We start from the raw sequence: 12842 nt of genomic DNA on the forward strand, positions 1-12842 counted from the left end.
AACAACCCACACATTTGCAAATCACAATTGTACCTCTCCTAAACCTCCAGTCATCTCCTTGTTCATCTTGATGGTTTGATTGTTGCTTGGAAATCTGAGACACTTGATGCAGTAAACCCTTTCGATCACCTTCTGCTTTCAAAAGTTGTGTACGGAGCTCTTCTACCTAAACACATATAGTCAAAAATGAAACTTGTATCAGTTTTCAGTGCAGGAAAAGAATAAATGAACTCACAAATTATTGTATATTATTTTTTCTAGGGAAAAAAATTACTTCTCATGGGCTTCTGTCAGCACAAACGGAAGCCCAGTTAACCTCCTTGTTATGCCAAGCACAGTGGAACAGTCTCTCATTCCTTTTCTTTATTTCTCCTATTACTTCCACAGAGAATGAATGTCTTTTTCCCCTTCTGTGTGTCTATCGGGACAAAGAATTTGACACACACACACACACACACAAAAACAAAAAACAAAAAAAACCCCAAAATCCCTTATTGTGAACTCAGTGCACTCCACCACTATTAACCCAAACCACCTACATAATCATTTTTATATTTTTTACTCCTTCTCTTTCATGTGAATATGGCCTATTGACTGGTAAACTCAAGTGAAAAGATCACAATTTAGCATATTATAATATCAAAGTACTGTTCAAAATAAGTGAGAAATAAATGCTGTTGAATAAACTATAAACTCATTGAGGTCAGGAACTATGTTATTCATCTGTATTTCTAAAGACTAGCAAATTGCTAACGCATAGCAGGTATGTCTCCAGTGACCATTAAGCAAATTAGGAGTATCAAAAAGACTCAGTTTAAGTCAATGACAACCTGAATATGGTAATCTCTTACTTCAAAAGATGAGATCAGAAATCACAAGTCAGAGTACCAAAAAAAAAAAAAAAAAAAAAAAAAAAAAAAAAAAATCAGAGTGTAAATGACTACAAATATAAACTAGAAAAAAAGAAAACCTGAACTCTGCCAACATTAATTCCATTGTAACACTGGCTGCAGAACAAAGTCAGTGAACATTTTTAAAGGTTTTGTAAATTAGATGTTATGATATATTTTTAACATTAATTGTCAAAATGTAATACTCCTGAGCATTGAAGATGCCTGACATTTCTGCCTACCTAGCATGCTATGTAGTGAGTTATGCAAGCCACACCTCAAAACAGAAAAAGGTACAACTGCAGTTTCTACCAAACACTGACAGGCGATTAGAAACACACATGCCCTTATCCAATGTAAGATGACTACTTCAAGTTATTGAACTTTAAATAGCAGAAGAACCAAACTCTCATTACAGGCTTATGGGCTACAAAATGCTATGCTTTAAAATTAAGCTTTATCTTTGGTTAAAAGGGGCAGGCAGCATCTTGAAAACCATAAATATAAGACAGTAATGCAAAGTAACTTGAATATGCAAAGGTCTGTTTAATGTATTTTACTTCTTCCTTCACTCTCCCAATGCCTCCTTGAATAAAATTAAACTCCTGGGAAATTTTTATCTCATGCATCCAGTCTCATTTTTACACTGGTTATACTAGGAGAGGTAAATCCTAAACTGGAGCAGCACTATCACAGTGGGAACTTGGGCCAGTGCTTTGTACTAGTTTTCTCTGACTTTTCCTGAAAGAATTTCTTCTTTTGCTTATGCGTTTTAATATACATTCCTTAGGGGGCGGAAAAAAAAAAATTTCTAGACCTAGGTGGGATCTTCTACCTTTCACAGAGACATTGAATAGAAAAGGCGACTCAATCCTAATTTAATTTTTATCTTTATTTTTTAAAGTTTATTTAAATGTTTATTTATCTTGAGAGAGTAAGCACACATGCATGAGTGAAAAAGGGGCAGCGAGAAGGAGAGAGAGAACCTGAGCAGGCTCCTTGCTGTCAGCGCAGAGTCGAAAACGGGGCTCGACATCACAAACAGTGAGAGCATGACCTGAGCCGAAATCAAGAGTCAGATGCATAACTGACTGAACCACCAAGGGACCCCAGTCCTGATTTAATTTAAAAGCAGATTATCATAGCTTGCATAGATTTACCTGATGCAGAAGTGTTTCTCTGCTGCCTTCCGACTGATTCAATAACCTTCGAGATAGCTCCAATTCTTGTTCAAGCTAGAGTTTCAACAGAGGATAAAGAAAAATGTCCAGTGGGACAGAAAATAACTAAATTATTATAGGTATAGTTTAAGAGTAGAAAAATGGAAAAGTTTTCAGAAGATATTTACAGCTAACAGGAGAAAACATCTTGCTATCAAAACATATTGATGCTTCCAAGAAAATAATGTTATTTGCATAACAACAAAGTGAACCAGACCAGACCTCAGGGGGTCTGAGTTCTAAGTCAGTTCCATATTAACTATGACCCTCTTTCCTTAGGTCTCCTTTCTGTCATCTCTAAAATAAGGACTTTGTATTAGACAATCTCTGAGATTCTTTCCAGTTCTAAATCACTGTAATCTAAATTCCAAAACACTTTTTTTTCTTTAGAACATGTAATGTCATATGAACTGAATTAGAATAAAAACTTCGAGGACCCAATGACTAAAGTATATTTCATCTAAATGGTGATTTTGTGTATTCATCATATTCTAACGTTCCTAATATTTCCAATATTTGTAACATTCCTAAAACTTAAAAATATTTAATCTCAGAATAAGATACTTAAAATTTCCTTAATATAGTCATAAGATAAATATTCACAGAAAGTGTGCAAATACCTACAAAGTCTTAATGTGCCTAGCTTCCTACAAGCTGAAAAATCTAAGAGGACGTGAAGGGGAGAGGAATGTGCCACCCCAAATTAGGCCTCTTTGGCATACGGATTTTGGGGGCTGAAGGCAATCAAGACCCAACAGACTCTGGAAAAGCTTTTACCTCTTCCTTAATTGCATTAAAGAATTTAGAGAGGGAGTCTGTACCAGGAAGAGAGCTATTCCCAGAGATAACTTTTTATACCTGAAAGACTTCTCTGTAAGACAAGGCAAACATTTGTTTACCAAACATTTGCTCTTCTCATCTTCCTATGAATTGTTTTCCTCTCCTTTAAAGCCCCAGACCTCTATCCCCTTTCCTTAGCTCAGCATGGCATATAAGCCTCAACTGCCTGTCTTTGAGGCTCTTATTTTTATGCAGCTTCTATACATACAAAATCAAATTTGTTTTTCTCCTGTTAACCTGTCTTATGTCAACTTAATTATTAAATTAGCCAAAGAACCGAGAAGAGTAAAATTACTTTTTCACACCTACAGATGGGACACGTTTGTTAAAATTCCAGAGAATACATATATTAGACATGTTTGCATTTTGTAACAGTAAGGCTGTTCTATGAAACCACAAATTTATATTAAGGTGTTATTAAGTGCTTAGATTTGTGATAGTTATCCTAAATTATTATTTCACTTGACCAAACTACTTTCTATATATTAGTCCTTCAAATATGGTCCAGGTGGTAGGTATGGTTATCAAGGAGTAGCATAATGGGGCATTGTGTTTCTGTATCTTTGCTGTGGTGACAGCAACATGAATCTATACATGAGATACAACTGCACAGAACTACACACACAAATGAGCGCACATAAAGCTGGTGAAATCTGAATAAATTCTGTGAACTGTACCAAATCAGTTTCTTGGTTTTGATATGGAATGACAACTATGCAAAATGTTACCACTGAGGGAAACTGGGTGAAGGGCACATATTACCTCTCTGCACATTCTGTCTTGCAACACCTTATGAATCTGTAACTATTTCAAAATAATTTTTAAATCTGGTTATACAAGTTTTAAAAAAAATTATACATGTGGCCAATAAAATACCATATTCTAAAAAAAAAAAAATAATAAGGTATGTATACAATCACAGAATCCACACAAAATACTATCTGACTTGTCTTCTTTTTTTGAAGAAATAAAGAGGGAAGGAATCACACTTCAGTCAAAATGGCTTCAGAATCTACCATGGCCCATACTGGTCACGACCACTGGATAATTCTGGCAGCCACGACCCTCAAAGGGCAAGCACGATGACCTGACCTAACTCGCTTACCAGAAAGGCAGCATGGATGCATCATTTAACTTGACTAGGTTGGTGAATAAAAATCAAGGAAGCAATGGTAGATTTTAAAAGTGATATGGAGTAAGAATATTACATCAGGGGCAAATTTTCATTTTATCATTGGGCTCACCCTTGAATCTATTCATTTGCAAACTGAGGAGAGTTATCTATCTTCTAAATTCCTTTCTAATTCTAATGCCCTAGGCTCTATAGGTTTGCAGACATGAATACATGTCAAAAGTCCTTAATATCTAATGAGAATAGAGGATTCTTCCTGTAGGTTGCGCCTACGCCTATCTTCTATGATGAAAATGAATATATTCAAAATACCCATCCTTTAAACAACAAGTCTTTTTTCCTAACCCTTCAGCAAAGTCAAGCTCCTTGCATGTTCCAAGTTCGACTCGCCTCTAGAAAGGAAGTGGCCAGGTGAAAAGGTAGCAAATGACCTGTACGCGTTTCCCAGACCAAGCAACAGAGAATGGCAGAGCCATCAAACCAAGTGATTCCATATCAGAACATAAAGGCTTCACTGTGTCTTAACAAATGATCCCAGGGACAACTTTTAAGACACTCAACAAATATCACCGGCTCCAAACAGCATTACTTTCTCAAAATCTTACTTGACTCTTCTCAGTTTCAGTCTGTCTTAGCTTATTTTTCATGGCTCCCTCATTTTCATCTGCTTTAGCTTCTTGTTTCTTCAGTGCCTAGAATGAAAGATTAAAAAAAAAAAAAAATGTGTATTAGTCCAAAATCCATAGAAAACTGAAAGACACTGTTAGGGTCTGGAATTTACAGAAGACTATTACAGATCAGTGGAGTATGCTCATCAAAGAGCCACCAAACACTGGCTGTTCTCGCAATTCTCTTGGGCTATTTGCTGTTCCCTCACATCTTGTCCACCCTTGTTGTTTACTTTCTTTGCACCTTCTGGAACTTCCCCACAGGCTTCTAAATCTCCCTCTCCAGGTTATGCAAAGCAGTTTGCCTCTCTTCCAGTTCTCAATTTCGAAAACTTAAACTCATAACCACACCCAACATCCCTACATTCCCACCCCTGTAAAGATCTATCCCAGAATTAATTCCCCTTAAAGGGCAATGTGAGAAATTATTTTCATGCTTAGGCTAAGAAATATTTAATCTTCATTTCTTATAATTAGTATAAATATTAATACTTTTACTTGATGCAAAAGAAATAGAAATCAATAAGCTGAACTTTAATTAAACAAATTGTGTTTTATAGTACATGGAATTATGCCTCATAAAAACATAATTCTTCTGAAAGTCAACTTTTTAAAAATCTAAATTTCCATATATGAGATAAATGAATAAAAGAACCTCTAATTCTTTTGGCTACCTAGGAATATGCAATAAAATTTTCTTTCCTCTTCACTTTCTACCTTCCACATCTGACCAGTTAACTTGTGATATCTCTTTTCCAAATAATATACCTTTCTATTATAGCTCTACTTGGTGCCCAAAATGTTATTTAACATCCCCCTTTTTTATTTCTCCTTTTACTCTACAGATATAGAAGTCTTAGAAAATTTTAATCAGTGAGAACTTAAATACTATTGTTTTCAGTAGAGGAATAAAAGTGAGGTCTTAAGGAGAACCCAAAGCAAATTATTACGTTTCCACCACATCACCTAGAAATGTCATTAAGTTTGAACATTAGACCATCAGTCAGTGAACAAATAAACACATGTGCAATATTCTAGCCCAGACTACTGAATCTATTTTCTACATTACATAGTTTACAATGAAACACAAAGAAAGAAAATCTAACTCCTAAGACACCATACATATATTTTAATGCACTTTAAAAGTCTGAAAACACAAATAACACTCAAAGATAAAGATTTTTAAAACTAACTGAATCAAAAATACAAGATATTTCTTTAAACCTTAATAACAAACTTTAACTCATTTACTACCTTTTTAAGTGTATAAGGCGACACTAGATTTCCTTCCCATTGACTTAGATCAAGAAACTGAGAATTATATTAAAACTGACCCAGAAAAAGCAGTTATAAAAAGAGGAAAAAAATCACATGCCAATGAATTTCTATTATTATGTTATTTTGCTTTTTAAAGCTCATTTTTTCCTTAAAAGCAGTTTAGCTATAAAGCTATCAGGTACCCTGCTCCAGGATGCAGACTGTCTTTTACATGTTTAAGATTACAGCAACAACACTGAGCCTTAATAGTGGGTCCCTGGGGCACATTTAAATCTTTAATAACAACAATTTTTCTTCTTTTCCTTAAGTATACCTATTTCCATTAAAAAGACTAACATATTGAGTATTATATTACTGTAGTTCTTTGAAGGTAGATGATTCTGAATTCTCAGTTATTTATAAAATCGGGGGGGGGGGGGGAGGACAGCCTTTTCTTTTAAAAAGTAAGAGAAAGGAGAAAAGGAAAATGTTTGTAGACATCTCATCTGACCATAAAAGCTCCCACAACTTTGACAACAGGCATGTTTATCAAGAGGCTCTAAAAAATAACACACTCAAAAATAAAGAACAAATAGGGAATTAAAGGCCCTTTGTCTACTGTAAAGGGACCAGTCAGCTTGGGTAAGAATGAAGAAGCTGGAATGAAATAAAGGTCCTATCATAACTCCCACACAGGCCACTGAAATGTAATAAAAAAAAAATGATGAACATAAACTATCTGGTCTCATCCTCATCATTCAGCAGTGCTACAAGTGCATGCCTTTGGTCACAAGGGCAAGAACATGTAGCTGACTCACTGGTAAACCAACCAGACTATAGAAAAACAAGTCTGTGCTCATATCAAACAACAGGTCAGTAATATCACACCTGAAAAGGTACAAACTTCCAAGTCAGATTTCTCCTCCCAGTAACAAAGAATGAAGAAGTCAAGTCACTGAGAATTAGAAAATTGTTGCTCTTACTATATATTTTTAAAGACTTTTTTTTTCTTCCTTGGGGGACGGGGGGAGTTAGGTTCACAGAAAAATTGAGAGGGAAACTGAGTTCCCATATACACCAGTGTCTTCATACAGGCATAACTTCCCCCATTATCAACTTCCTTCAACAAAGTAGTGCATCGTTACAACTAATGAACCTACACTGACACATTATAATCACCCGTAATTTACATTAGGGTTCATTTTTGGTGCCGTACACTCTACGGATTTAAACAAATATAGAATGACACGTATCCATCATTACAGTATTATAGTGTATTTTCACTGCCCTAAAAATCCTCTGTGCTCTACCTATTCATCCCTTACCTCCCAAATTCCGGCAACCATTGATCTCTTTACTGTCACCATGGTTTTTCTTTCCCAGAATGTCACATAGTTGGGATCATACAGTATGTAGTCTTTTCAGGCTGGCTTCTTTCACTTGATAATATGCCTTTAAAGTGTCTCTATGTCTTTTCATTGCTTTATAGCTCATTTGACTATGTTTTTTATAATTAAATTCTTCATGTAGGTACAAAATAAAAGTCAGCAAATATTTTAACCTTCACGATATAATGCTATTCTGAGCCAAATAAGACCACATGAACTATAAAGTTAAAAGTTGTTTATATTTATGTATATTAAAATTTTTAAATAGCTTTAAGAACATTTGCTATATTTCAAATCAAGAAAAAAAATTACTAAGTACTTAGTATGTATAGAATACTGTAATAAGAAACTCATTTAACTCCTTTTTTTTTTTTTTTTAAGATGGAGATCTGGTGTCTATTTCTAAAATTCTTGTTTGGAAACCTAAATCACAGCTCTAAAACCATCAAACATCAATAGAATAATACATATTTTGAAAAGGAATATATATGCATAATGCAGCAGGATTTTATTGCTCAGAACTAGTACTACTCACTTAAATTAACAGAGATTTTATTTCTGTCAAGTTCTGTGAATTTCTAAATTTTGTTTTTTCCTAAATCAAGTTAGAGATTCCTCCCACATGAGAACTAGCTCAAGTCATGGAAAATTTTAGCCTTTAAGTTCATCCAGTTGGGGATTATCTGTGCCAACAAAAACCAAGCAAAACAAAAAAAATTAACTTTCTTTTTAAGGCAGAAAACAATGCATTCATATTCTAAATCCCTGAACCAATATCTAACTTAAAAATAGCCAGATAGATTTTACTTAAATTGTTCAAAGAAATTTATTTTTCAGCCATAACCAAGGAACAAAAGTTCTATACCAACATCTACCACTACAAAAAAGAAAAAAAAAATAAGTTTAATAAGTTAAAGTAGAAATTACATGATAAAGTCCAAAGAGAATCCAACTGTAATCATTACTATTATAACACCATACAAATTCCAGGATATCAAAGTAAGGGGGAAATTCTAAAAACTTGTGCCAGTTGAATTATGTGTATTTTCCAGATGCAAGTGGTAAGCACATAGTGCATGGAGTCACAAGATGCAACCATTCCTGTTTTTCAAAAGGCAGAGTAATATCAAGTATCATGTAGTTAAGTAAGATCTATCAGTAGTTAAGTACATTGGTATTATTTCTGATGGTAATTGTAATCCTTAATGGCATTCTTTAAAGATACCTGAGGTTTTGAAACATAAAACTCAAAGCTTCTGTTTGAGAATGGCTCAGATGTCTTTTCTTCTTCTTCTTCTTTTTTTTTTTTTTTTTTTTTTTTTTTTTTTGTCTTCTTATGCTAAGGTGTTTATTTTTTCAGGAATCCAAAGAACTTTTATAGAAATTATCGTGGGAGGACAGATAGACACTTATTGCTGACCTATAAAGGAAACTTACTGTTTCTACTATGTCCATATTTATGGAGTCTATGACTGGCTGGGGCACCCTGTGCCCACAAAGCCAACCAAGGTCATGGGTTCAATCACCATGAGAGCCAATTCCCTTTGCTCTGTTCCATGGTCATAGTCTTTACCCTAAACCTTAGCCAAAGGCCACAGAGAAGAATAACTAGGCCAGAGATCCTGGATGAATCAGCAAGATCCACTACAATGACTATAAAAATAACTCTAAAGTAAAACCCCTACTGACTACTGTCAAGATTTCATTCTTTATATGTTATTAAATTTGCCAATATGCAAAACAAAATCTTAATCACTGCCTACAAAGTTGGTATGCTGAAAAGACATACAAGTCTTTTGCCTTCTTTAATACAAAAGCAACAATGGTAATGAGTATTATTCCTTAAAATGCCATTGCTTTTACTGGAATGGAGTTTATTTTTATGCAATCTTTTACTTAATAAAAATCTTGCAAGTAAAGTTAAATGTGAGCCCAACAAGTGCACTTTCCAGGATTTCCTTCAAAATCCAAAAGCAAAAGCTCTTAGTGGAGGGTCTGTTTTTATCTGAGTAGTTTCCTCTCAAAAAAGAGACTCACAGTTTTATTAGAAATCCCAGAGCGATACAACACTTCATTTGACTTTCTAATTACAGGACCACTGAGTTAGAATTGTTGACAAACAGAAGATCACAGATAATTATAAAAATTTAATTTAAAATCTCTCAAGTTTTATTTGTATTTGAGCAGAATGCCCTGTAAATATACAACATCTTTCACTGTTTACAGTTAGAGGATGTTATTTTATGCTTCTGGATTTTTTTTTTTTTTTACCATTTTCTAATCAAAATAAAACAGTACCAAGTCAATGAATAAGTCTATCTGTAGCAGAGTGGTCTCTGTTTACACAATATCACTATGCACTCAGTAGCTGCCCAATAAATATTAATTGATAATGATGGAAAAGGGCTTTATAAACAGATGGTCTAGGATAGATTCACTGAAAATGTAGATAGAAACATTACACTCCTCAAGAAAAGCACAAAGTAGAAATTAAACAAGTCCTGCACTCAGAAAATCTCAGTCTATTGTCAGGCAGCTGTTCAGTCAACAAAAGCACAGATATTTTTCATCATCATAGCATTAGCGGCATTAAATGTCTATTTGCATATGGTGCTACAGAGGGACTCGCACAGATCCATGCTAGCCTTATTTGTTACAGTTTATGATGACAATATTGGCAACAACAAATAAGTACACATAGCAAAATAAATGTGATTAAACAATATTTTAAGATGTAGTCATATATGGTACGAACATAAAATGCATCAGACTTAAATGTAACTCACAGCAGCAATAAGAGTATTTATTTATAATGCAAACCGCAACTATTTCCAAACAGAATGTGAGGTGCTTTACAAGAACATCTATACATATGCTTAAATAACAGGTGAAATAAAGAAAGGAGGGTGTCTGGGGGGCTCAGTGGACATGAGCTCAGGTCATGATCTCACAGTTTATGAGTTCAGCCATGAATCCAGCTCTGTGCTGACAGCTCAGGTTGGAGCCTACTTTGGATTCTGTGTCTCACCTATCCTTCTATGCCTCTCCTCCAGTTGTACTCTCTTTCTCTCTCTCAAAAATAAATTTTAAAAACTTAAAAAAGAAATGAGCCAGAGACCATAATGGCCATTTTGGAGAAAATAAGAAACGGCTCTTTAAGAACCTAGAGGGCAAATGATCAGGGGGAAAAAAAAAGAAAGAAAAAAGAAAAAAAGAGGATCAAAAAAATCACAAGAGGGCTAACTTCAATGAGAGTAGAAATGAGGAAGCTACAAGCAAATTGATCAGTCCAGGAAAATATATGGAAGAATACACCTCGTTCAAGGACATGTGAATAATAAGAAAATATGTTATCTACATTGGAGGATTTGGAAGAAAGGTCACTGAAAATGGAGACGTAAAAGGAGACAGAAAGCACATTATAAACATTTAATAATTAATAGTCTTAGGTAATATTTTCTTAATAAAGTAAAAGGCCTAAGAATAGATGACATAAGTGTTAATTATACAGAAATGAGACTAAGAATTTCAGGACAACTTATATCTATACATCATCTCATAAAACTGCATCCTTCAAAGGAATCCAAAGGCCTTTGCTGGCATGTTAACAGTTAACATATTACTTCTCCTATGATGTAGAAAATATTTCTACCCTATCAACTTTTGTGTTATCAACATTAAATAGTAGGCTTCTGAAATATATCATCAAATCTGGAATATTCTTTAATCTGACCAGCTATCACTATCAGTATTTCCCAATAAAAGAAAGGGAATATGGCTTGTGCAAGCTGTCTATAATATCCATGGGAAGTTTACTCTGTTAATAGAAATTCAAGTACTGAATGAGTACAAGGTTGAAAGAGACAACATAAAAGATCTCTTCCAGCTTCTCTTCTACAAGGAGTTTTGGGGGAAAAGATATTTTCCACAGAAAAGATGTTAAAAGTGTTTTAGTGTCATGTGAAATGATCAAAGCCTAATAAAACAGACTTATAAGTTAAATCAGCAGGGAGGGGTGCAGGAGGCAAAGAGGTAAATCAAGAAAAAGACTAAGGAAGAAAACTGGAGAACATGATATATCTTGGACTTGCACATTTCAAGCTGTGCCAAATAGTGTTCAACCAGCTTTGAAAGACAAATCCCATAATAGACCATCATTCTTTTCCATCTATTGCCTTTTTAACAGCATGGTAACATTAATGGTTCTTTCACAACCTTACAGAAAAGTGTTTACTTTATCCTTGCAAAAACATTAGTAATCCACAGGTAACAAACATAAAAGAGAGAAGAAAATAATTAACATGTCACAAAATGAGAGAGAACAATTTTGATATCAAAACTATAGTGAGTCAGAATTTAAATTAGAATTTCAGCCACAGATTGGTAAAGTGCTTATCATGTAGCAATAAGCAATGGGACAGAATCACACTCATAAAAGAAATGCCTACAGTGATCTGAAAACACAAAGTCTCAGCAAAAATGCCACTTCTTCCACCCAAACTTTCCCAAAGGATCAAGCACAGGGAATTATTTCCCCTCTGAGCACTCTGAAGCCCATTTCAAAGCTTAAACAACACCCTCAGTGAATTAGATGTTAACATTTCTTTCTCAACTAAAATGGGAGCCCTTAAAAGTGAAGACAGCATTGTAAGTACCATGAAATCCCTAGTCCCCAGCACAGTACCTGGTATATAGTAAGTACATGAAGGTATGTGCTGATGAATATTTTACTATATACAATTCTGACTACATAGTCGACATTTATTCATTCCTTTTTTTTTTTAATTTTTTTTTCAACGTTTATTTATTTTTGGGACAGAGAGAGACAGAGCATGAACGGGGGAGGGGCAGAGAGAGAGGGAGACACAGAATCGGAAACAGGCTCCAGGCTCCGAGCCATCAGCCCAGAGCCCGACGCGGGGCTCGAACTCACGGACCGCGAGATCGTGACCTGGCTGAAGTCGGACGCTTAACCGACTGCGCCACCCAGGCACCCCTCATTACTTTCTTTAAGAAACACTTTTTTGGGGCCTTATTCCATGTCAGCCACTGCTCTAGGAACTATAGATACAGCAATGATCAAAACTGTGCCTGCATTTTGCTCAGAGGACAGACAGATGATAGGTAATGAAAAGTGCTATCAAGAAAAAGTGCGACAACATAAGGGCCTCAAGAGTGAGGAAAGGGTATTTTATCTAGGATAGTTAATAAGGCCTTGCTGAAGTAGGGCTCTGAATGACATAAGGGTAAACAACGCAACTGCTTTCAGAGTTGAAAATTCCTGGCTATGGAAATGGAAAGTGCAAATGTCCAAGAGCAGGAGGGTGCCTGGCTGTGGAAAAGCAACAGTGTCGTTGGCCTACAGTGGACACGAAGAATGACAGAGAATTAGGGTGAGGGGGCATGTAGAAACCCTATCAGAGGGGTCTTGTAGGTTGAGGACTTCA

The 12842-nt window shown here is 35.1% G+C and overlaps 1 protein-coding gene across 4 annotated transcripts in view; it reads right to left on the reverse strand.

Moving 5' to 3' along the window:
• The window catches only part of CEP128 (centrosomal protein 128), a 394462-nt gene that overhangs the window by 303014 nt on the left and 78606 nt on the right, over nt 1–12842 (reverse strand). For all 4 annotated transcript variants that reach the window (XM_043556773.1, XM_043556771.1, XM_043556772.1 and 1 more), the window contains exons 10-12: nt 4688–4774; nt 2051–2125; nt 34–166 (exon numbers count right to left, since the gene is read on the reverse strand). In XM_043556773.1, the coding sequence (XP_043412708.1) occupies nt 34–166; nt 2051–2125; nt 4688–4774 (295 nt within the window). The remainder of the gene's footprint in view (nt 1–33; nt 167–2050; nt 2126–4687; nt 4775–12842) is intronic.

Source organism: Prionailurus bengalensis, chromosome B3 (genome assembly GCF_016509475.1).
Source record: "Prionailurus bengalensis isolate Pbe53 chromosome B3, Fcat_Pben_1.1_paternal_pri, whole genome shotgun sequence".
Lineage (NCBI taxonomy): Eukaryota > Metazoa > Chordata > Mammalia > Carnivora > Felidae > Prionailurus > Prionailurus bengalensis.